We start from the raw sequence: 26,800 nt of genomic DNA, 5'->3' as shown, positions 1-26,800 counted from the left end.
ATCTCATGGATTCATCTTATACCGAATTTGAAATGTTCTGTCCCAAAAATTTAATCTTTAGGCGCTCATATCTCAAAAAGTAATGATCAGAAAAAAACATTTTTTTCCTGAGGAAACTTTTTCATTTTGATAGCTTGATGATATACGAATCAAAAAACTTTAAGAAATATCAGGAGTAAAAAGTTTATTTTTAGCCTTTGCACAGAGATAGAATTTTTTCAAAATCTATTTGTTAACTACACCCAAAATTGAGTATAGAGAATAATAATGATAGGGTGTCAATGATTGGATATTTTTCCATCGTTTTTAGTTGCATTTCATTGGTAAACTATGTTACAGTCTCTACCAGCAACAATAGCGGGCATCACCAACGATAAACTGAAGTTTTTGCTGCTGAGACTGCTCTATTCTCCGGCCGAATATGCGGCGAGAACCATCAGATTTTCGCTAAAATTTGACCAGGATTGGTCCTACATGAGTGTTCTGTGCTCCACCAATGCTGATCAGCTGAAAAAAATTGTCGATACTTACAAACGAGGTTGGTATTTGAATTTTAAAATTGTTGAAACAAAAATTATCAAAACACTTAGGCTCGTTATTATAGATTGATTTTCAAATCAAATTCATTTTCTCCAAAAATATCAGCATTTAAAAATGATACATTATTAATTTTAAACTTAATTTTTTACTTTCCTTGTCCTATTACCATAGGTAAGGAAAGTATTGCTTTCCGAAAAAAATTAAGGTACCGGTACCCCAATTTCTAAATTTTCCATATGTTTCAAGGTCCCCTGAGCCAAAAAAGTGGTTTTTGGGTATTGGTCTGTATGTGTGTGTGTGTGTGTGTACGAGTGTATGTGCGTCTGTGTACACGATATCCCGATCTCCCAATTATCGGAATGACTTGAATTTTGGAACTTAAGGCCCTTTAAGGATCCGACACAAACAATTTCGATCAAATGCAATTCAAGATGGCGGCTAAAATGGAGAAAATGTTGTCAAAAACAGGGTTTTTCGCGATTTTCTCGAAAACGGCTCCAACGATTTTGATCAAATTCATACCTAGAAAAGTCATTTATAAGCTTTATCAACTGCCACAAGTCCCATATCTGTAAAAATTTCAGGAGCACTGCACCATATATGCAAAGTTTGATTTTAGAATCCCAATTATCAGGCTTCAGATACAAAAAAAATCAAGTGGAAAATACACTACAATTAATGATCAGTAACATTTTCACCTAAAATTGAAAATAAGCTCGAAATTCGAGAAAATGTGTTTATTCAATTGCAAACTGTTGGCAACTGTTGATTCTATTAAATCATTCACTATGAAGATGAGATAGCAGACTTTGTGTGTCTGCAGCGTTATTGTCCTGTCACCAGCTGGCTCAGATCTTAGAAAAAAAAGATTTGAGATGCGCGGGAACGCTATCGTCAGTTGATCAATTTTCATTACGGCAAGGAAAGTTGTTCGAGTGCACCACACCAGATTTTTATAAATAAATATATCTATTGACATTAAAATACCAGAGATGCAGAGTGACTGCCGAGTCAAATCATTTAAATGATAGACAGGTTGCACAACAGCCAGTTAAATTTTAACTGTGAATAATTTCACGAGAACCAATCAGAGAAGCCGTCTTATCAAGAAGGCCTTCTCTGATGATTGGTTCTAGTGAAATTAATCATGTTTAAAACTTAACCGGCTGCTGTGCAACCGGCACTTAGAGGGAAAACAGGTGAACCCTTTACTATATTTCTCTAACAAATTGAGACCCATAATTTCAATTTATTGGCATCCTATGTCTTATGGTGTAATCACATCGAATACCTATATTATGTGCAAGTGCAAGCTTGGTTATGCATGACCAAGCGCGCAGATGAGAAACAAAATCTGGAGAGAGCAATAGGAACAGTCATACTGAACGCTTGCACTTGCTGTTTGCGTTCATTGTGAGCAGATACGTGCAAAGCACTTTCTAGATGTTGGCTTATGCATGATCTAACGTGCTCTTGCACATACAAAGTGAGTCATATGTATGGGAACCCTTCAATAAGTTGGAGACTGTTGTAGATATAATACTGTTATTTTCAGGATAAGTTATCGGTCGAACACCTTTTGACGTACAACTGAATTTCAACCGCTCTCATAAGAGGGTGACTTAGGGGTTGTAATTCGAATATTTCAAATGTAAACACCCATTGTGTGGTACATCATTTTGAAGGCCTTTTCAAAACAAGAATGATGGCATCAATAAAAAATGTTCTATGATACTTCTATCCAAAATGGCGGGTGATTAAAGAAGTTTTAGTTTAAAGTTAATGATTGGTGAAGTAATGCAATTTCATTTATTTGAATGAATAATCAAAACACTTCGGTTATTTATTCTAAAATGATTCAATCATTTAAATGATAGAGAGAGGGAAAAAAGATCAACCCTTCACTACATTCCTCTAAAAAATCATACTAATAATTTCAAATCTCAATTTAATCGACTTGATATAAATATTGTAGGCTATTGTTTCTGACCCGGTTCGTTCATTAATATCCTCATAAGAGTTTATATTGTTGTTAAAATGTTACAGTTTACAATCAGGACTTAGTTGACGAGCTCAACCAGAAAATGAAAATAGATTCTGGAAAACAATTCTTGAAGCAAATGATAGAGGTGAGTCATTTCAATGATCTATATCTATATCTATATTCTAGATATATAAAAGCGAAATGGCACTCATTCACTGACTGACTGACTGAACTTACTCACTCACTCACTCGCAGAACTAAAGATCCACCGGACCAAAAACGTTCAAATTTAGTAGGTATGTTCAGTTGGCCCTTTAGAGACGCACTAAAAAATCTTTTGGCAATATTTTAACTCTAAGGGTAGTTTTTAAGGGTTTAAAGTTCGTCTTTTAGCATGTATATTTTTCTTATTCTCTTAATTATAATTGAGAAATGTCCATACCATATGTTAATATAGAACTATAATCTAAAGAGAGTACCTCTTCGAAACAGTTGTTAACTGTTAACTAAATTAATAATTTTGTCAGGTTGGCAAAAGGTTGAGTCAGGTTGAGTTGACTTTGTTAGGTTGGCTGGCACCAAGTTGAAGATTGAAATGCATTTATCGCGGAAAAATTGATTGGGCACTGCTACTTCAATCCTGGGAATATTATATTACTAGCCGTCCGGCTCGCTTCGCTCGCCATATCCATGTAGCCAGACGTTTAGTCTGGACCCCCGACTGGATCGTCCTAGCATATGATAAAAATGCTCAAATGAAAAATGCAGGCGATCGAAGCGAGCCTGCTGATATCATTCTTGGACGATCCAGTCGGGGGTCCAGCGGGCGGAGCCCCCTGGCTAGACGGATATGGCAAGCGAAGCGATCCTGGCGGCTAGTCAATTATAAAAATTAATTACAGAACACATAGAATATTAATAGAACATTTCCAAGTTTAAACTCATTCCAATTTGCTTTGAGAAATGTTAACTCTCTGACGGAATTTTTACACTTCTTAAGTGGTTCAGGCTGTTTTTAGAAGATACTATTAGCTTCTTCAATTTAAAATATTATTGAAACTAATAGGTACTGATTGGAACATGTGTCATCCAGAATTGATTAACAACTAGCAGGTAAGCCATGGTTCTCAAGGGCAAGGGTCTATTTTAAAACTTTACAAACTGAAAAATTGGCGTGATGAAATCTTTGAAATTGAAAATAGGCCTGTGACCATCCTTGGTTAATTAAGAATCTTAATGCAACATTTCAAGTTAATCAGTCTAGTAGTTCAGGCGTGATGATGCGACTTACATAATTTTCCTATCTCGTATAAGCCAGTTCTTTACTATAATAAGAAAACAAAGATATTGTCAAATTTCACTATAATATTTATTAAAAACTTTAAAACAGTACCATGAAATTTGACAATATCTGTGTTTTCTTATCATGGAGAGATTTCACAATATCACCATAAATTCTGCTAATCTTTACTATAAGTATAGAGTATTTATACCATAATATAATTCTTCACTTTAAAATATTATTGAAACTAATTCCATAGAGAAAGGATAAGCATAAGTATAAACTATTGAGAACTAAGAACTATTAAGTAAACTAGTGAACTATTATAAACTATCAGTAAACTATTAGTTTTCAAAGAAATGATTGTTGAAGTAATGAAACTTGAAACAACACTTATTTGAATGAATAATCAAAACACTTCGGTTATTTATTCGAAAATGATTCAATTATTCAAATGATAGAGAGAGGGAAAAAGGTCACCCTTTACTATTTTCCTCTAAAAAATGTATACTTTAATTTCAAATCTCAATTTATTCGACTTGATATAAATATTGTAGGCTATTGTTTCTGACCCGGTTCGTTCATTAATATCCTCATAAGAATTGATATCGTTGTTAAAATGTTACAGTTTACAATCAGGACTTAGTTGACGAGCTCAACCAGAAAATGAAAATAGATTCTGGAAAACAATTCTTGAAGCAAATGATAGAGGTGAGTCATTCCAATTATCAATTAAATAAATTAATTACAGAAAACATAGAATATTGATAGAACATTTCCAAGTTTAAACTCAATCCAATTTGAGAAATGTTAACTCATCTGACGGAATTGTTACACTTCTTAAATGGAAGCTTCAGGTTGTAGGTAAATAGAAGATACTATAAATTTCTTAAATTTAAAATTTTATTGAAACTAATAGGTACTGATTAGAACGTGTGTCATTCAGAATTGATCAACAACTAGCAGGTAAGCCTTATTGGTTCTCAAGGACAAGGATCTATTTTAAAATTTTACAAACTGAAAAATTGGCGTAATGAAATTTTTGAAAATTGAAAATAGGCCTGTGACCATCCTTGATTAATTAAGAATCTTTATGCAACATTTCAAGTTAATCAGTCTAGTAGTTCAGATGTGATAATGATGCGTCAAACATAATTTTCCTATCTCGTGTATAAGCCAGTTCTTTACTATAATTAGAAAACAAAGATATTGTCAAATTTCACTATAATATTTATTAAAAACTCTAAAACATGTAATTTTCTTGATTAAAATCGAATCTTCAATTCGATATTCAAAATATTAATAACACTTGATAGCAAATATTGGTGTAATCGACACCAATATATGAACATCCTACTGTAACAAAGTTCTATTTCTGAATTAACAAATAATTTTAAACAACATAAAGGGTGAATAAAATTCCAAAACAGTTTTAAAATAAAGTTTTATTGAGTATAATAAATGAAACTTGTAAACTTGTATTTTTTATTACTTGGCAATCGATGCTATAGCATCGTGATAATAGATTTTCATGAATTTTGAAAGGTATGTTCCTTTTTAAATTGCGCGTTTACGTATATACAAGGTTTTTGGAAATTTTTCATTTCAAGGATAATATAAAAGAAAAAGGAGCCTCCTTCATACGCCAATATTAGAGTAAAAATCAGACTATAGAATTATTCATCATAAATCAGCTGACAAGTGATTACACAGATGTGTGGAGAAGCCAGTCTATTGCTGTATTTCCATAAGGTTCTATAGTTTCAATCAGGTAATTGTGGATGAGAATACTGCGTGAGGTCTACTGTTCACAGAACTACTAGTAGCTTAATAATCAATCATTGATTGGAATGTCACTTCAATTAATTACTTTTGATATGAATTTATTTAATTTGTTGTAGGCTCAACCCGGACGTCCTGCCAAGGGGGCAGATCCTAGTAAATTTGATGGTCAAATGGACTGTATACCCACTAAAGGAGGTAAGACAGACCAATTTTCATAATTTATCTCCTATCATAACATTCTAGTATCTAATAATTTTTAATAAAAACAATATAAAAATCTTGAAGTACCCTTTATTTTAAAAAACTATCAAATAGTTCAACTGCTTGATGAATTTAAAAAGTATCCCATGTGAGTGAAGTTTTCTAATATTTTTAATATTCTAGTTGAAATCAAGTAAGTGACATCTAGTTTTATATCAAGTAAAACATACTTACGAATCTTATCAACTGTAATCTCTTGGACTGAAAATTGAATCCGAATAGAATCTGCACATAATTATTTGAAACAGGAATATTGAATTCATCCATTTCAGAGTATAATGAAGCTGATTATTTAATAGACTAGAATCCAAGCCATCAAATCATAGTGTAATTCTATTATATTAAGTATGCAATTTCTGTATTTATTTATGTCCAACGGATCTCGAAACGGCTCTAAGGATTTTGTAATATAGAAGGTTCTTGATATAAAAATTCGATTGCACATGGTCTCATTCCTGGGAAAACTCGCTGAACGACATTAAAAGGATAATAATTGATCCTTGGCTGAAACAGCTGAGACTTTAGACGTCTGTGGATAGTAAAAAGTGAGTGAACGAGTGAGTATGTGAAAAATCAAATATCGCTTCACCGAAACTCATAAGATGACATATAGCCAGCTGTGAAATATGAACACGATCATTTTAGAGAATTGTGTTCTGTTTATCAACTAGTAGTTCTGTGAACAGTAGACCTCGCGCAATTATAACGACGTCCCAAACCATAAGCACATCACACTGATACACTATTAATTGATCAGATCATGCTTACACAAGATTTAATTATCATATAAAGCTTTCCGGAATTTAGCGCGAGAAAATACGAAAGAAAATCCTATAAACGATATAAAATACAGATATAGTCAGCTGATTAAAAGTGAATTGCTCATGTTCGCGGCACGTATATATGTATACGCACCTTTAGGCATATAGAAGACATCTATAGTGAGGACCACGTTATAATGACAGTATTTGATCAACTTTGGTTTTGCTATCCTTGTCTATCATTCGACAAAGCCGGTTGTACTATCCTTTTCTAGGTCCACAACGATGTCAATTATGTTTTTGACGGTGTAGAAATATAATTAATTAATGCAGAGATTCGGCATCGCTATTCTTCTATCTTTATCCACTGCCATTATAACGTGGCGCCCAGACGCCTATAGGCGCCCAGACGAGCAGTTATGAGTTCATTGCATCCTATTCAATAATGCATAAAATTGCATTCAATGAGGCATGCAATTTATAGTCTACACAGCTGTTAATTTTTTACCAAGTTACATTGAGATATTGAATTGCATGCGTCATAGTAAAGTAGTATACTCATCCACAAGTACCTGATTGAAACTATAGACCTTATGGAATACAGCAATAGACTGGCTTCTCCACACATCTGTGTAATCACTTGTCAGCTGATTTATGATGAATAATTCTATAGTCTGATTTTTACTCTAATATTGACGTATGAAGGAGGCCCATTTTTCCTTTTATATTATCCTTGAAATGCAAATTCCAAAAACCTTGTATATACGTCGACGCGCAATTTAAAAAGGAACATACCTGTCAAATTTCATGAAAATCTATTACCGCGTTTCGCCGTAAATGCGCAACATATAAACATTTAAACATTAGAGAAACGTCAACCGTCGACTTGAATTTTTGACCTCACTTCGCTCGGTCAATAAATAAAAATAACGAGCGAATCTCAGTAACTTTTATATCAACTGTAATTTCTTGGGCTGAAAATTGAATCCGAATAGAATCTGTACTTAATTATTTGAAACAGAAATATTGAATTTATCCATTTCAGAGTATAATAAAGCTGATTATTAATAGACTAGAATTAGTCTATTACGTAGGTCTATTTAATAGACTAGAATCCAAGCCATCAAATTATAGTGTAATTCTATTATATTAAGCAAGCAATTTCTGTATTTATTTATTTGGGTATTTATTTATGTCCAACCGATCTCGAAAACGGCTCTAAGGATTTTGTAATATAGAAGGTTCTTGATATAAAAATTCGATTGCACATGGTCTCATACCTGGGAAAACTCGCTGAACGACATTAAAAGGATAATAATTGATCCTTGGCTCAAACAGCTGAGACTTTCGACGTCTGTGGATGGTAAAGAAGTGAGTGAGCGAGTGAGTATGTGAAAAATCAAAATATCCCTTCACCGAAATTCATAAGATGACATATAGCCAGCTGTGAAATATATAAACACGATCATTTTAGAGAATTGTGTTCTGTTTATCAACTAGTAGTTCTGTGTAAAGTAGACCTCGCGCAGTTTTAACGACGTCCCAAACCATAAGCACATCCACACTGATACACTATTTATTTGATCAAATCATGCTTACACAAGATTTAATTATCATATAACGCTTTCCGGAATTTAGCGCGAGAAAACCAGAAGACATCTATAGTGAGGTCCACGTTATAATGACAGTATTTGATCAACTTTGGTTTTGCTATCCTTGTCTATCATTCGACAAAGCCGGTTGTACTATCCTTTTCTAGGTCCACAACGATGTCAATTATGTTTTTGACGGTGTAGAAATATAATTAATTAATGCAGAGAATCGCCATCGCTATTCTTCTATCTTTATCCACTGCCATTATAACGTGGACCACACTATAGGCGCCCAGACGAGCAGTTATAAGTTCATTGCATCCTATTCAATCTGTCTGTAGCATTGATATATATTCTCTATATCAATGGTCTGTAGTTTTCTGCTCGTAAGCAGGTCCTTCTATATGGCAGCAGCCCTCCACTCTCTTCTATTCTCTGCCAGTCGCTTCGTTGCATAGTAGCTCATCCCCTCCTTCATGTCGTCCAACATTTTGTATCTTCTACTCCCTCTTCCTCTTCTTCCCTGAATGGTCCCCTCCATGGCATCCACCAACAAGCATTGCCGTCTCATCCAATGTCCCAGCCATCTCCTCTTTCTTCCCTTTATCACATCCAGCAGACTCCTTCTTTCCCCAACCCTCCTCAACACCTCCTCGTTTGTAACTTTATCCCTCCAACTGATCCCCTCCATCCTTCTCCATATCCACATTTCCTATTCAATAATGCATAAAAATTGCATTCAATGAGGCATGCAATTTATAGTCTACACAGCTGTTAATTTTTTACCAAGTTACATTGAGATATTAAATTGCATGCGTCATAGTAGAGTATTCTCATCCACAAGTACCTGATTGAAACTATAGACCTTATGGAAATACAGCAATAGACTGGCTTCTCCACACATCTGTGTAATCACTAAACATGCAGAGGACACATTATAACACATTTTTGAAACTAACTATTGTACGTAATTGTAAACTATCTAATATTTTCTGTAATTGATGTAGTAGTTTTAGTTCTTTCTGGGAAATAAACATTTATTTAGATACTGTTGTTGATGAGATGTAGTGATATTTGTCCATATTAAAACACTGGAATTTTGTCTAGAAATATCTAGACATACTGAAGATGACACCATTGCTGTTGAAGCATGTATTTAATTTTTCAATAAATTTGTGATATTTCTAGACAAAATCCCAGTGTTTCGTCATAATGTATCTGCAATTATTGACCGAGCGAAGTGGGGTCTAAGATTCAAGTCGACGGTTTGGCATTTCTCTTAATGTTTATATGTTGCGCATTTACGGCGATACGCGGTAATAGATTTTCATGAAATTTGACAGGTATGTTCCTTTTTAAATTGCGCGTCGACGTATATACAAGGTTTTTGGAAATTTTGCATTTCAAGGATAATATTAAAGGAAAAAGGAGCCTCCTTCATACGCCAATATTAGAGTAAAAATCTGGTGTGGGCACTCACACAACTTTCCTTGCCGTTATGAAAATTGATCACCTGACGCTAGTGTTTCCGCGCATCTCAAAGCTACTATTCAAAGATTTTAGTCAGCTGGTGACAGGGCAATAACGCTGAAGACACACATGAGGTCTGCTATCTCGTCATAGTGATTCAATAGAATCAACAATAATTTGCAATTGAATAATCATATTTTCTTGAATTTAAAGCTTATTTTCAATTTTAGGTGAAAATGTTACTGAACATTAATAAATTGTAGAGATTCTCATGCTCAATCTATTCCACCCAAAATTTTTTGTTTAAATTGTATCTGAAGCCTGATAATTGGGAATCTAAAATCGAACTTTGCATTGATGGGGCGGTGCTCCTGAAATTTTTACAGATATGGGACTTGTGGCAGTTGATAGTGCTTATTGATGACTATTTTAGGTATGACCTTGATCAAAATCGTTGGACCCGTTTCCGAGAAAATCACGAAAAGCCCTGTTTTTGGCAACATTTTCGCCATTTTAGCCGCCATCTTTAATTGCATTTGATCGAAATTGTTCATGTCGGATCCTTATAGTGAAAGGACCTTAAGTTCCAAATTTCAAGTCATTCCGTTAATTGGGAAATGAGATATCGTGTACACAGACGCACATACACTCATACACACACTCACACACACATACAGACCAATACCCAAAAACCACTTTTGACGTGACAACGTCTTATAAATTGGTTTGCCGGGTGACACTTCAAGAAACTGCGTTACGTTCCCACATTATGCGCTCACAATGAGAGCGAGTGAGAGCGTTCGTATCGGTTCACGGTCGTCTGGAAAGAGCACGAATAGGAGCAGTGGCGAGCAACGCAGCAGCCGAAGGCATTCACCTGGAGAGAGAGAGTGAAACGGAGCAGTCAACCTGCGCAGGCGCCGCAAGCAATCTCCTGCGACTGCGCCTGCTTAGGTGAATAAGTGAATAGGTTAAGTTGTAGTAATCACAATAATGCATAATCACATAATCATGCATAAGTGAATAGGTTATGTTGTAGTAATCACAATGTTGTGGTTCAATGCGAGATTCTTTGTATAAATTAATGTTTAAAATATAATTCTTTGTATAAATAAATGTTTTAAATTGTTACTATTATTTCATCCTTCTTCCTACTATACGAATGAATATTAACATGAATTATTTTACCACTCAAAGTCGTTGTCACGTAAAACTTTCGCCCGTATACCGACTTTACAGGCAACCATGCAATTTATAATAAAATGCAGTTTTTTTTGGACTTAGGGGACCTTGGAACGTATAGAAATTTTGAAATTGGGGTACCTTAATTTTTTTTCGGAAAGCAATACTTTCCTTACCCATGGTAATAGGGCAAGGAAAGTAAAAATCAGACTATAGAATTATTCATCACAAATCAGCTGACAAGTGATTACACAGATGTGTGGAGAAGCCAGTCTATTGCTGTATTTCCATAAGGTTCTATAGTTTCAATCAGGTACTTGTGGATGAGAATACTGCGTGAGGTCTACTGTTCACAGAACTACTAGTAGCTTAATAATCAATCATTGATTGGAATGTCACTTCAATTAATCACTTTTGATATGAATTTATTTAATTTGTTGTAGGCTCAACCCGGACGTCCTGCCAAGGGGGCAGATCCTAGTAAATTTGATGGTCAAATGGACTGTATACCCACTAAAGGAGGTAAGACAGACCAATTTTCATAATTTTTCTCCTAGCATAACATTGTCCAGAATGTCTAATAATTTTTAATAAAAACAATATAAAAATCTTATAGTACTCTATCATTATTTAAAATAAATAAAAAACTATAAAATAGTTCAACTTGTGAGTGAAGTGTTCTAATATTTTTATATTCTGGTTGATTTTATGTCAAGTAAAACATACTTACGAATCTCATTAACTTTTATATCAACTGTAATTTCTTGGGCTGAAAATTGAATCCGAATAGAATCTGTACTTAATTATTTGAAACAGAAATATTGAATTTATCCATTTCAGAGTATAATGAAGCTGATTATTTAATAGACTAGAATCCAAGCCATCAAATTATAGTGTAATTCTATTATATTAAGCAAGCAATTTCTGTATTTATTTATGTCCAACCGATCTCGAAAACGGCTCTAAGGATTTTGTAATATAGAAGGTTCTTGATATAAAAATTCGATTGCACATGGTCTCATACCTGGGAAAACTCGCTGAACGACATTAAAAGGATAATAATTGATCCTTGGCTGAAACAGCTGAGACTTTCGACGTCTGTGGATAGTAAAGAAGTGAGTGAACGAGTGAGTATGTGAAAAATCAAAATATCGCTTCACCGAAACTCATAAGATGACATATAGCCAGCTGTGAAATATGAACACGATCATTTTAGAGAATTGTGTTCTGTTTATCAACTAGTAGTTCTGTGAACAGTAGACCTCGCGCAATTATAACGACGTCCCAAACCATAAGCACATCCACACTGATACACTATTAATTTGATCAGATCATGCTTACACAAGATTTAATTATCATATAAAGCTTTCCGGAATTTAGCGCGAGAAAATACGAAAGAAAAATCCTATAAACGATATAAAAATACAGATATAGTCAGCTGATTAAAAGTGAATTGCTCATGTTCGCGGCACGTATATATATGTATACGCACCTTTAGGCATATAGAAGACATCTATAGTGAGGACCACGTTATAATGACAGTATTTGATCAACTTTGGTTTTGCTATCCTTGTCTATCATTCGACAAAGCCGGTTGTACTATCCTTTTCTAGGTCCACAACGATGTCAATTATGTTTTTGACGGTGTAGAAATATAATTAATTAATGCAGAGATTCGGCATCGCTATTCTTCTATCTTTATCCACTGCCATTATAACGTGGCGCCCAGACGCCTATAGGCGCCCAGACGAGCAGTTATGAGTTCATTGCATCCTATTCAATAATGCATAAAAATTGCATTCAATGAGGCATGCAATTTATAGTCTACACAGCTGTTAATTTTTTACCAAGTTACATTGAGATATTGAATTGCATGCGTCATAGTAAAGTAGTATACTCATCCACAAGTACCTGATTGAAACTATAGACCTTATGGAAATACAGCAATAGACTGGCTTCTCCACACATCTGTGTAATCACTTGTCAGCTGATTTATGATGAATAATTCTATAGTCTGATTTTTACTCTAATATTGACGTATGAAGGAGGCCCATTTTTCCTTTTATATTATCCTTGAAATGCAAAATTTCCAAAAACCTTGTATATACGTCGACGCGCAATTTAAAAAGGAACATACCTGTCAAATTTCATGAAAATCTATTACCGCGTTTCGCCGTAAATGCGCAACATATAAACATTTAAACATTAAGAGAAACGTCAAACCGTCGACTTGAATTTTTGACCTCACTTCGCTCGGTCAATAAATAAAAATAACGAGCGAATCTCAGTACTCCGATATTGTATAATAATAATAATATATTATTAGCCAGGTCGGCTCAGCTCAAGGACATGAGAAGGATAATAATAATTATTCATCCTTGGAAAAACAGCTGAGACTTTCGTCGTCTGTCGGTAATGGAAGATGCGAGAGCGTGTGTGGGAGTGAGACAGAATTATGTTCAGCTGTTGAACTATTGCAATCAATCAGCTTATCTCACGAGAAATATTATCTGGCAAGAAATTTTAATCGACTTGATCAAAAAAATCTGGTGTGGGGCACTCACACAACTTTCCTTGCCGTTATGAAAATTGATCACCTGATGCTAGTGTTCCCGCGCATCTCAAGTCTACTATTCAAAGATTTGAGCTAGCTGGTGACAGGGCAATAACGCTGGAGACACACATGAGGTCTGCTATCTCTTCATAGTAAATGATTTAATAGAATCAACAATAATTTGCAATTGAATAATCACATTTTCTCGAATTTAAAGCTTATTTTCAATTTTAGGTGAAAATGTTACTGAACATTAATTGTAGAGATTTTCATGCTCAATCTACTCCACTGATTTTTTTTATTCAATTGTATTTGAAGCCTGATATTGGGAATCTATCTGCATTGATGGGGCGGAGCTCCTGAAATTTTTACAGTTATGGGACTTGTGGCAGTTGATAAAGCTTATCGATAACTATTTTAGGTATGAATTTGATCAAAATCGTTGGAGCCGTTTCCGAGAAAATCACGAAAAACCCTGTTTTTGACAACATTTTCGCCATTTTAGCGGCCATCTGAATTGCATTTGATCGAATTGTTTCGTGTCGGATCCTTATAGTGAAAGGACCTCAAGTTCCAAATTTCAAGTCATTCCGTAATTGGGAGATGAGATATCGTGTACACAGACGCACATACACTCATACACACACACACACACACACACACACACCACACACACACACATACAGACCAATACCCAAAAACTAGGTTTTTGGACTCAGGGGACCTTGAAACGTATAGAATTTAGAAATTGGGGTACCTTAATTTTTTTCAGAAAGCAATACTTTCCTTACCTATGGTAATAGGGCAAGGAAGTAATTATATGATTTGATGACATGACCACCGATATGATTTTATTCAAGATCCATTATTTTTTTATTTATATTAACAAAAAATATTGTAGCACACATAGTATTATCATTCTAAGTTATTGAAGTATATCAAAATTTTCAAAATTAATTATTTTTTTATTTAAAATTTCAAGTGATTTGTGAGTGTTATTTTGTTATTTAATTTGTAAACAATCTAAATTAGAACTTTTCTGTTTTCAAAATATGTTTGAACTGAAAATTGGGCCTGAATTCAAGTGTATGGAATATAACTTACTTTTTGAACTATTTATAGTGTATAAATCAAAATTCTGGGAAGATACAGATTTGGGCTGTGCCTGTTAGTCCTTCCCCAATCATTTTAAAAAATTGTATTCTGTTATAAATAAATAGATATAATTACACAACTTTAAATGGCACAGTAATAATAAATATAAACTATGCTTTTGTACACCGAAGCGAAGCTCGGTGCCCTGATATTAAGTTATTCAACATAGATTAAAAAATCTGGTGTGGCGCACTCACACAACTCTCCTTGCCGTTATGAAAATTGATCACCTGACGCTAGTGTAAACGCGCATCTCAAGTCAAAGATCTGAGCCAGCTGGTGACAGGTCAATAACGCTGGATACACACGAGATCTGCTATCTCTTCATAGTGAATGATTTAATAGAATCAACAGTTGCCAACACTTTGCAATTGAATAATTACATTTTCTCAAATTTCAAGCTTATTTTCAATTTTAGGTGAAAATGTTACTGGACATTAATTGAAGAGATGTCCATGCTCAATCGTTTCCACTAGAAATTTTTCGTTTAAATTATATCTGAGACCTGACAATTGGTAATCTAAAATCAATCTTTGCATAAATGGGGCGGAGTTCCTGAAATTTTTACAGATATGGGACTTGTGGCAGTTGATATAGCTTATCAATGACTATTTTAGGTATAAATTTGATCAAAATCGTTGGAGCCATTTTCGAGAAAATCGCGAAAAACCCTGTTTTTGACAACATTTTCGCCATTTTAGCCGCCATCTTGAATCGCATTCGATCGAAATTGTTCGTGTCGGATCCTTATAGTGTAAGGACCTTAAGTTCCAAATTTCAAGTCATTCCGTAATTGGGAGATGAGATATCGTGTACACAGACGCACATACACTCATACACACACACACACACACACACACACACCACACACACACACATACAGACCAATACCCAAAAACTAGGTTTTTGGACTCAGGGGACCTTGAAACGTATAGAATTTAGAAATTGGGGTACCTTAATTTTTTTCAGAAAGCAATACTTTCCTTACCTATGGTAATAGGGCAAGGAAAGTAATTATATGATTTGATGACATGACCACCGATATGATTTTATTCAAGATTCATTATTTTTTTATTTATATTAACAAATATTGTAGCACACATAGTATTATCATTCTAAGGTATTGAAGTATATCAAAATTTTCAAAATTAATCATTTTTTTATTTAAAATTTTAAGTGATTAGTAAGTGTTATTATGTTATTTAATTTGTAGACAATCTAAATTAGAACTTTTCTGTTTTCAAAATATGTTTTAACTGAAAATTGTGTCTGAATTCAAGTGTGTGGAACATAACTTACTTTTTGAACTATTTATAGTGTATAAATCAAAATTCTGGGAAGATACAGTTTTGGGCTGTGCCTGTTAGTCCTTCCCCAATCATTTTTAAAAAAATGTGTCCTGTTATAAATAAATAGATATAATTACACAATTTTAATGGCACAGTAATAATTTAAAAATAATAATAAATATAAACTATGCTTTTGTACTCCGAAGCGAAGCTCGGTGCCCTAATATTAAGTTATTCAACATAGATTAAAAAATCTGGTGTGGCGCACTCACACAACTTTCCTTGCTGTTATGAAAATTGATCACCTGACGCTAGTGTAAACGCGCATCTCAAGTCAAAGATCTGAGCCAGCTGGTGACAGGTCAATAACGCTGGATACACACGAGATCTGCTATCTCTTCATAGTGAATGATTTAATAGAATCAACAGTTGCCAACAGTTTGCAATTGAATAATTACATTTTCTCAAATTTCAAGCTTATTTTCAATTTTAGGTGAAAATGTTACTGGACATTAATTGAAGAGATGTCCATGCTCAATCGTTTCCACTAGAAATTTTTCGTTTAAATTATATCTGAGACCTGACAATTGGTAATCTAAAATCAATCTTTGCATAAATGGGGCGGAGTTCCTGAAATTTTTACAGATATGGGACTTGTGGCAGTTGATATAGCTTATCAATGACTATTTTAGGTATAAATTTGATCAAAATCGTTGGAGCCATTTTCGAGAAAATCGCGAAAAACCCTGTTTTTGACAACATTTTCGCCATTTTAGCCGCCATCTTGAATCGCATTCGATCGAAATTGTTCGTGTCGGATCCTTATAGTGTAAGGAGCTTACATTCCAAATTTCAAGTCATTCCGTTAACTGGGAGATGAGATATCGTGTACACAGACGCACATACACTCATACACACACACATACAGACCAATACCCAAAAACCACTTTTTTGGACACAGGGGACCTTGAAACGTATAGAAATTTAGAAATTGGGGTACCTTAATTTTTGTCGGAAAGCAATACTTTCCTTACCTATGGTAATAGGGCAAGGAAAGTAATAAAATATTACGAGTTTTATCAATTTTTATCAACAAGCATTTTACAACTAAATGAAGAAGTTCAGTCGCTGATATGATTTAATTATTTCAGCCATTGTTCAATTAAAAAGAACGGAGACCTGTTCAATTTGTTGACATTGAACAGCTTGAGCACATCAGTCAATTCATGGAGTATTATTACAACCACAAAGACAACCAAGCTGTCTACGATTTGATGAGTACAAACTGTGGCGATGGCGAGACAAAGAGGGCTATTTGAAAATACGTGAGTGTAATAACTTTTTCAAGATGAGAATTATTCTTTTTTTTCAACATTTCACTGCTGCCATTGTCTGCTGCCCTGAAGAAAACAAAGGGCTATTGCTGTGGCACACCAGGAAACAGGATCCATAGAGTGAGCCACCTTTTCTATATGGATGACTTGAAGATTTATGCAGCTAGCAAATCTGACCTCAAGTTGGCTGTAGGTGTGGTGCAGCGATATTCAAATGATATTGGCATGTCTTTCGGGTTGGACAAGAGTGTGCAGTAACACATCTCCTGAAAGGAAGGTTACAGGGCCTGGTGCAGGAAATGGAGCTTATTGATGGAAGCATAATAAGAGCCCTGAGAGCTGGAGAGTCATACCAGTATCTGGGATTTGATCAGAATCAAGCTCAGGATGCTGTAAAAATAAAGATGGCTCTCTGCAGTGAGTATAAGAGGAGACTCAGGAGGCTCTGGTCATCTGAGTTATCTGGTAAGAATAAAGTTGAAGCCACCAACATGCTCGCTGTGCCGGTTCTCACCTACTCTTTTGGAGTGGTTAAGTGGAATCGGAATGAGCTCCAGGACCTGGACAGGGAAACCCGAAAAAGGATGCACATGGAGAGAAGTTTACATCCCCGCTCTTCTGTTGCCCGAATATACCTGCCAAGGCATGAAGGGGGCAGAGGTCTACTTGGTTTGGAGAATCTGCACAACAGGGTGGCCTTACAGTTTGCCTGCAGCATACAAAGATGCTCTGATCCCCTTATGCAGCTGGTTCATGACCATGAAGTTGCAGGGGTTGGGGCCTTCCTATATAAGGCAGCACAGCATGCGGCAGATACCCTTGGTCTCGATTTTCACACTGATCGGGAGGAGGAGCATGAGCCTAATCAGCTCAGGGCTAGAATAAAGACTGCTGAGTCCAGACTCCTGTTGCAGCAACATAAGGACAAGTCCTTGCATGGTGTTTTCTACAGGCATGTTGAGGAGCAAGGCTTGTCCAAGCCACTGACTTTTGCTTTTCTGAAGTCAGCAGCCCTGAAATCTGAGACTGAGGGTTTCATACTGGCATGTCAAGATGGTGTCATCAACACATTGTCATACCGCAGCAGAGTAATGCACATGGATGTTCCTGATATCAGTTGCAGGGTGTGTCATAGAGCACCAGAGACGATCATGCACATCCTGTCTTCTTGTTCTGTGCATGCAACTGCAGGCTACATCCATCGACATAATGCTGCTCTGCGAGTTCTCTATTACCATCTTAGACTGGGAGATGAGATATCGTGTACACAGACGCACATACACTCATACACACACACATACAGACCAATACCCAAAAACCACTTTTTTGGACACAGGGGACCTTGAAACGTATAGAAATTTAGAAATTGGGGTACCTTAATTTTTGTCGGAAAGCAATACTTTCCTTACCTATGGTAATAGGGCAAGGAAAGTAATAAAATATTACGAGTTTTATCAATTTTTATCAACAAGCATTTTACAACTAAATGAAGAAGTTCAGTCGCTGATATGATTTAATTATTTCAGGTCATTGTTCAATTAAAAAGAACGGAGACCTGTTCAATTTGTTGACATTGAACAGCTTTGAGCACATCAGTCAATTCATGGAGTATTATTACAACCACAAAGACAACCAAGCTGTCTACGATTTGATGAGTACAAACTGTGGCGATGGCGAGACCAAAGAGGGCTATTTGAAAATACGTGAGTGTAATAATTTATTAAATTTTTCAAGATGAGAATTATTCTTTTTTTTCAACAAGTTTGACCCATTGAAGCGCCATTGTTTTGGCACAAGATTGAATCTGTGAAGTTCGAAACATTGCTAAAGTGACGAGGTCCACATTATGATGGCAGTGGAGAAAGATAGCAGGAGAACAAGGTTGCCAATCCTCAATCTTATCAATGCCTTCTATAAGGTGCGTACAGATATACGCGCCGCGAACATGAGCAATTCACTTTTAATCAGCTGATGCCAAGCTTTTTATATCTGTATCTTACCGTTTCTGTAAAAATACAGATATTATCAGCTGATTAAAATTGCTCATGTTCGCGGCGCGTAAATCTGTACGCACCTATAGACGGTAGCTGATACAGGTTTATTGATGTAATATTAACTGTTCATTCTCGTTTAAAATAATCAATTATATTTTATCAAGCAAGAAATTGTTTCTTTCAATAATTTCATGATGAATTTTCATAATTAAGATGAAATATTTTGTTAATTAAATATGAATCCTACATTGTCAAAAGATGATCTGGCAACAGAGCAAAGCGAGAAAGAGATAGCGCTATCCACTTTGTTGAATGATAGACAAGGATAGCAATACCATTGCTAATCAAACACTGCTATTATAACGTGAACCTCACTATTATAATAATATAGCTTTGTGGAGTCACCATCATTAAATGACGTCACTTATTCTCCACATGATTTTTCAATGGTTTTGGATTGTATAAAATAAAATAAAAATAAAATAAATTTTTTATCAACTCAAGAATTTGGTTCAAATATAGAGTATTGTCAATAGAAAGATTAAAAATAATAATAGTTACATATTGTTAGAACAATATTAATCAATTAATTATTTTCAGCTACAGTCCTAAGTTATTGTTCACTTAATTTCAGTTCAGTCTTACAGTTTTAGAAACATCACATTTTTATTAAAAGTAATATAAGAGTAAGGCTATAATTTGAATGAGTTGAATAGTAAAGCATGATAAAATTAATCAATGATCTATGTATGAAATCTCTTGAATTTATGAATATTGATGCAAAATGGAATAAATCTCACTTCATAAAAATAGGTATCATGTTCAATGAATTTAAAGATTTGGCAAAAAATGTTCCACTGAGAATATTGATCATCTTTGGTATAGAAGGATGGAAGTGTGACAACCTTATTTCGAACTTATAATCTAAATTTGGGAGAGGAATATCAAAGGGTTCGCCAGTTTTTTCACTTCCAATATTATTTTTATAAGTAATATCGTAATTGATAAATAATATAGTATTTCAATATGGCTACTTAAATCGTTCAACTATTATAAATTTAGAATACCCTCATTATACCTTTTGACAGTTAAGCTGCGTTTACACCGAAATCTGCGTTTACACCAAAATCTGCGTTTACACCTGCGTCCTTATAGATTCTATTAGATTGAACATAACTTATCATACACATGATGAACATATGTGTTTGTCAAGTTCCGTTCAATCTAATAGAATCTATAAGGACGGAAAAATAAACATTTTGTTAATAACTTTGGTGTAAACCCAGCTTTAGTAATGTCGGCATGAGTGCTCGAAACTATACTCTGTCCAGACTGCCATGAGCGCTGAAAGATTAAGCCGACCCTCGCTCTCCCACGCGCAGGCACACACGCCCGGCATACCTGCGCCATTGATATACTGTGTATACTACGTAGTATAAAGGTAGGCAGACCGACCCTTTACTCACACACACAAAAGGAAACTGCGCTTGTGTGTGTGAGTAGTGGGAGGGTCGGCCTAATCCTTCAGAGCTCATGCCAATTTGGACAGAGTATAGTTGTGTTAATATAAAATATTATAAAGAGGGTACTAGTATACTAGTAATAATTTATATAATAATTAAAATCTATATTCTAATAGATTTAGGTCAATTCGAAACCATTTTTTGTTGAATGTGTTTTGCAGTGAGATATGCATTTGACCCGGTGGCGTATTCAGCGGTAGAACTGTACGACGGTCTGACGTCACAGCGTGACAGTCGCGAAGGAATGGATCGCATCATCATATCGAGGAGTGAAATCGATTTGTTCGACGTGCAGAAATCTTTCTTTCTCATCTACGACAATGCCACTGTAGCGGCTACTATTGACGTCAGTTCACTAATTTATCATTAATTATTATCTTCTTCTTCTTGCCTTCATGGATTAGGCTTTTGTCTGTTCCGACTCACAACAGCATTCTACAAAAAATTTAAATGTTTTGGAGGAATATATTATATCTAAAATTTATAGCTTATACAAGTATAAAATGTTATTAATTTTGAATTTCTTTATCAGCTTTTCCTATATTCTTATTTGATTTCCTCTATTGCCATCTTTTCCGAGGTCTACCAATGTCTCTTTTTCCTATCGGATGGTAATTAAAAATTTTTAAAGGAATTCTTTCCGTTGGCATTTCTTATAATATGTTCCCTCCACTCGTTTCGATGACATACAACTTTTTCATTCATGTTGAAGGCACTCAATTATCTTCTTATTTCTTCATTTCTTATGTGGTCTCGTCTGTCACAGCCCTTCGTTCTGCGTAGGAATCTCATTTCTGCAGCCTGCAGCCTGCTCTCCTGTGATTTCGTGGTGATCCATGATTCACTTCCATACAGGAGAACAGGGGCAGCCATCACTCTGTAGAACTTCATTATAGTTTCTTTCCTCGCTTTCTTCCCTAAAGTTCTGCTGATGTTACCACATATCGATTGGAATTTTCCGATTTTCCTTTCAACATCTAAATCATCTTTGAAACTGATACAACCAAGATAGCAGTATTGTGACACTTGCTCTAATACTTTGTTATCAATAACTATCTTTGATCGTGTGGGATACTTGCCAGTGAATGCCATAATTTTTGTCTTACTTTGAGAAATCCTGAAATTATAACCCTTGCATATTTCATTTAGTACATGGACTGACTTTTGGAGGCTATCTTCATTTTCTTGTATTATCCAAAGGTCATCCGCGAACAATAGTGCGTTCAGGTAAACGTCTTCACTTAATTTAATACCTAAATCTACTCTGTATTTCCATTCTCTGAAAATGTCGTCAATGTAAATGTTGAATAAAGTAGGCGATAAACTACACCCTTGTCTAACTCCTTGATTAACATTAATTATTTCTCTTAGTCTATTCTTACCTGTATTTATAATTATCTTTGTATCGCGGTATAAGGTTTTGACAATATTAACCAGGTGCCTTGGATATCCTCTCTTCCACAGAATCTCCCAAAGCCGAATCCGATCAACTCTATCGAACGCTTTCTCAAAGTCGATAAAAGCCATATGCGTTTCCAAATTATATTCACGCCTTTTCTCAATGATCCTCTTCACTGCAAAAACATTGTCTGAGCAAGATCTTCCTTTCCTGAATCCATTTTGCTCCTCATTCAGAATTGCTTCAGCTATTGTTTTTACACGGCAGTTGATTATTTTCGAATAAATTTTATATCCCACATTCAGAAGGCTAATTCCTCTATAGTTTTTACAGTCATTCCGACTTCCTTTTTTGAAAAGAGAAATAACCTCTGCTTTCCTCCACTCTTCTGGGATACAATACTTCCTCCAGCATTCATTCTTTAATTATTATTAAATTCAAAAATATTTAAATCAATAGGCTTATAATAATTATTATTATCCTATAATATTAAGCGAGCAATTTCTGTACATCTGTTTATATTTTTATATCTGGTTATTCATGTTCAACGGATCTCGAAAACGGCTCTAACGATTTTCACAAAATTTGGAACATATTAGGTTTATGATATAAAAATTCGATTGCACTAGGTCTCATCCCTGGGAAAACTCGCTGAAGGACATGAAAAGGATAACAATTATTCATCTTTGGGAAAACAGATGATAATTTCATGTTTGTCGATAACAGAAGATGTGAGTGCCTGTGTGGTAGAGAGACAGAATTATTTCCAGCTGTGTAATCAGTCAGCGAGAAATTTTATCTAGCTGGACAATTTAATCGACTTGATCAACATAATCTGATTTGTTGACATGACCTGATAATCCTCCTAAACTATATCATAATTCTCAAAGTTGATCATTATTTGACAATTTTAAGTGATTAGTGAGTGTAATTTTTTATTCAATTTGGTTTTGTAAATAATCTAAATTAGAACTTTTTTGTTTTCAAATGTTTGATATGAAAATTGAACCTGAATTCAAGTGTATGGAACATAACCTACTTTCTGGACTATTTATAGTGTATAAATCAAAATTCGGGGAAGAAACAGTTTTGGGCTGAGCCTGTTAGTCCTTCCCCAATCATTTTAAAGAATTGTGTTCGGTTTATCAAATGTCAATAAATAAATAACGAGGGAAGCTCGATGCCCCGATATTATTGATTAATAGGCTAGTTCAAATTATTATTATTATTATTAGCCTGTTTATTTGCTTGTTTTAGAACCCAAACTTGGTTTAGAGCTAGAACAAAGACTTTCATTAGAACCCAATCTTTGTTTAGAACTCAAATTTGGTTTAGAACCCAAACTTGATTATTTAGAAGCCAAACTTTGATTAGAGTCCAAACTTGGTTTAGAACTCAAACCTAGTTTATAACACATATTTTTTTTAAGTTTAAACTTGGTTTAGGACCCAAACTTAGTTTATTAGAACCAATCTTGGTTTGCAATCCAAACTTGGATCAGAAATAAACTTTTTTAGAACCCAAACTTGGTTTGGAACAAATTCAATTATTTTAAAGACAAACTGCAAAAAATCTATTAAAACTGGATTCAAAACGCCTTTCTATCGGATCTATAGTGAGAGGTCCACGTCATAATGGCAGTAGAGAAAGATAGGATAACAGTGTTGCCGATTCTCTGCCTTCTATAGAGAATAGCTGATACCGGTATATTTTATGTAATATTAACGGTTCATTCTTGTTTAAAATAATCAATTATTTCTTCGTAAGAAAAAAATATTTTTTATGATTAAATAATGAATTTTCATAATTGAGATAAAATATTTTTTCAATTAAGTATATTCCTACCTTGTTAGAAAACGATCTGGCAACTTTGCAGAGCTAGAATAGGAGAGCACTATCTGCTTAGAAGAATAATAGACAAGGATAGCAACACAACACCGATGTTAATCATATACTGCCATTATAACGTGGACCTCACTGTAGAGCTGTTCCACTGTATAGCTGCTTCTATTCAGTTTTCTTCAATTCCTTATACTGTTAACTACAAATATTAAATTAGACCCTAGATCTCTCATCTCTATTAAAATTGAGATTAACTATAATACTCTTATCATATGCTTTCTAGATTTTTTCATCATTATTTTTTCATTCACCAATTTTTTTAATTTCATATTTTCCAGACCATCTATGGAACCCACGATCCTGATTACACATACGCATTGAAGAATATACTCAATGGAAATAAAGCTTAAAAAATAATATTTTATCTTACATAATGTGTTGTTTTGAAATAAAATAAAATCAATAAATTTGACTTATCCTGCTGGAAATACTAGTTTCAGTTTTTAAGTGTGTTCTTAGTTTCACGTTTCTCGTTTTCCAATACTTCTTTTATTGTGTCTGCATAGAGAAATTAATAAAAATCTTCCTCTAAAAATATCTTACACTTCTCTCCCTCCCTTCCATACTTTTTTCTCTCACACAGTCAGGAAATGGAGTGACCACACCACACACACATTTTAACCACAGAGTAGAATATCTTACTTGGTGTTGAAATATGTTGTAGAGGGTAATAACTTCACAAAATGTAATCATATCAGTATTTGACGTTTTATATGATCGATCAGATCTCTTCACCAATGTGATACTAAAAATGAATTCAAAATAATAGTTTTCTCTAAATTCTATTTGATTTTATCAGTGAAATGTACCAATCACTAAGATAAAACAATGAATGACTAGAAGCAGGAAATACCATGATCCTACTAGCATTTGAAAAAAAAAATCTTTTGCTACTAGAGAATTGTGACTGATAAGATGCTGGATTGAGAAGGTAAGCTTTCTTTAGTGATATAATTTATTAGTGTCTCAAGCTGCGTTTACACCAAAGTTATTAACAAAATGTTAATCTTTATAGATTCTATTAGATTAAACGGAGCTTGACAAGCACATATGCTCATGTGTATGATAAGTTACGTTCAATCTAATAGAATCTATATACTTATAGATCTATAAGGATATATCCTATATCCTTATAGATTCTATTAGATTCAATATAACTTATCATACACATGATGAAAATATGTGTTTTTCAAGTTCCGTTCAATCTAATAGAATCTATAAAGATTAACATTTTGTTAATAACTTTGGTGTAACCCCAGCTTTATTATGTATTAAATGAATTTGTTATTTAAATAATTGAATATATTATGTTGAAATGTGTATTCTGATAATGCAGAAACTATTCACCTGTTGTAAGTAATATTGTAAACGAATGAAAATGCAAATAAATCATTTGAATTTGAATTAGTTTTACTATGAAGACTTGGAATTACTAATTGTTTCAGTTACCGTGGTTTTCAACTTTTTAGACTCTAACTCAATATAACCATAGAGAAACAATAGCGTAAGTAGATATTCCATAGTATATAAGGCGTTTGTGTTGCAACTTTTACTGTTATCTCAAGCCGATTACTGTCTATTATTGTCGAATTTTACTGTTTTGTTGGGGTGAGAGTGTATGAACGGCACAATATGAGAGACTTACTGTGTCACACAGCTTCAAGGGAAAGAATTACATGAACTATTGGCTTGAGATAACAGTAAAACTTGCGACATAAACGCCCTGTACCATGGGATATCTACTTATGCTATTGTTTCTCTATTTTATAACTTAGTATGAAATTGGAAATGAGAAAAACAACTCCAGAGACGAGTGTAAAGATAGCAAACACATATATTTGTTTCATAATATGATATATTTATTTATTATTTTTACAAGAGCACTGACCGGGAGAGAATAATACTAAGGATAGGCTGTTCCTTGTATTATTTCTCTCCAAATTTTGTTTCAGTAATCATATTTTTAAATCGTCAAACTTTAAAATGTGTTCATTTCCCAAAAGACAAAAATCTTTTGAGAATAGATTGCAAAAATTAATTGTATCACATTAGAAATTTCTGACTTATAATGGAGTTGATACTATATTGATATTGATGTAGCAACTCGCAAGCCGAGCTAGATTCTAATTTTTTTTCTACTAAATAACTGGTTGTAAAAATATAAAATTTAAAGTTATAAGTTAGTTTCTTTAATCCAGTTTCATGTAATATAATAATTATTATTCAATATTATTTGAAGGGTTTAAAATTTGAGGCTGATGAAGTTACTCCTTAGGAGTGAAATACATTCCTCTCTATTCTACCAAATACCTATAAAAAAGAAGTGTTTCTAAATATATACTTTGAAACAGAGTGTCTAAACTACAACAGAGTTTGAAAATCTATTATTTTCTCATTTGTAGCACAGAAGATGAGTGCACCAAATCGAGATTACGCTTCTTACAAACGAAAGGAAGTGGAGGAAGAAAGGATAAAGAAAATAGAAATCTGTAAGGATGAAGTTGATCAAGTTGTCGATATTATGTCCAAAAACATCACCTCTCTTCTGCAACGTGAAGTGCAACTTTCAGAACTTGATCGGAAATGTGATGACCTGTCGCAATCGGCCAGTGCTTTCGAAAAGACTGGCAGTAAACTTGAACATAAAATGAAAGATGATTTGAAAAAAGCCAAACGTTGGACACCCAAATCAATAGTTTGTTATGTTTTTGTGTTTATAGTAATACTAGTGTTGCTTTCCTTGTGCTACAAATTTGTTATGAGGAAAATCTTTTAATAAAATGATACCGTATT

General features: G+C 34.2%; 1 protein-coding gene across 5 annotated transcripts in view; it reads left to right on the top strand.

The window, feature by feature from the left end:
• The window catches only part of LOC111055068 (annexin A6), a 47,198-nt gene extending 22,654 nt beyond the window's left edge, over window positions 1-24,544 (top strand). For 4 of the 5 annotated variants that reach the window (XM_039436421.1, XM_039436422.1, XM_039436423.1 and 1 more), the window contains 6 exons: window positions 340-538; window positions 2,587-2,669; window positions 11,301-11,379; window positions 18,716-18,892; window positions 20,868-21,052; window positions 24,286-24,544. In XM_039436421.1, coding sequence (XP_039292355.1) covers window positions 340-538; window positions 2,587-2,669; window positions 11,301-11,379; window positions 18,716-18,892; window positions 20,868-21,052; window positions 24,286-24,357 — 795 coding nt within the window. In that variant the 3' untranslated portion in view covers window positions 24,358-24,544. Of the gene's footprint in view, window positions 1-339; window positions 539-2,586; window positions 2,670-11,300; window positions 11,380-17,005; window positions 17,181-18,715; window positions 18,893-20,867; window positions 21,053-24,285 lie in introns of all 5 variants that reach the window. The other variant, XR_005572275.1, reaches the window with a different exon arrangement.
• Window positions 24,545-26,800: the final 2,256 nt, after the last annotated feature.

The sequence above is a fragment of the Nilaparvata lugens genome, chromosome 10 (genome assembly GCF_014356525.2).
Source record: "Nilaparvata lugens isolate BPH chromosome 10, ASM1435652v1, whole genome shotgun sequence".
In the NCBI taxonomy this organism is placed as follows: domain Eukaryota; kingdom Metazoa; phylum Arthropoda; class Insecta; order Hemiptera; family Delphacidae; genus Nilaparvata; species Nilaparvata lugens.
This window is presented reverse-complemented; position numbering and strand designations above follow the sequence as displayed.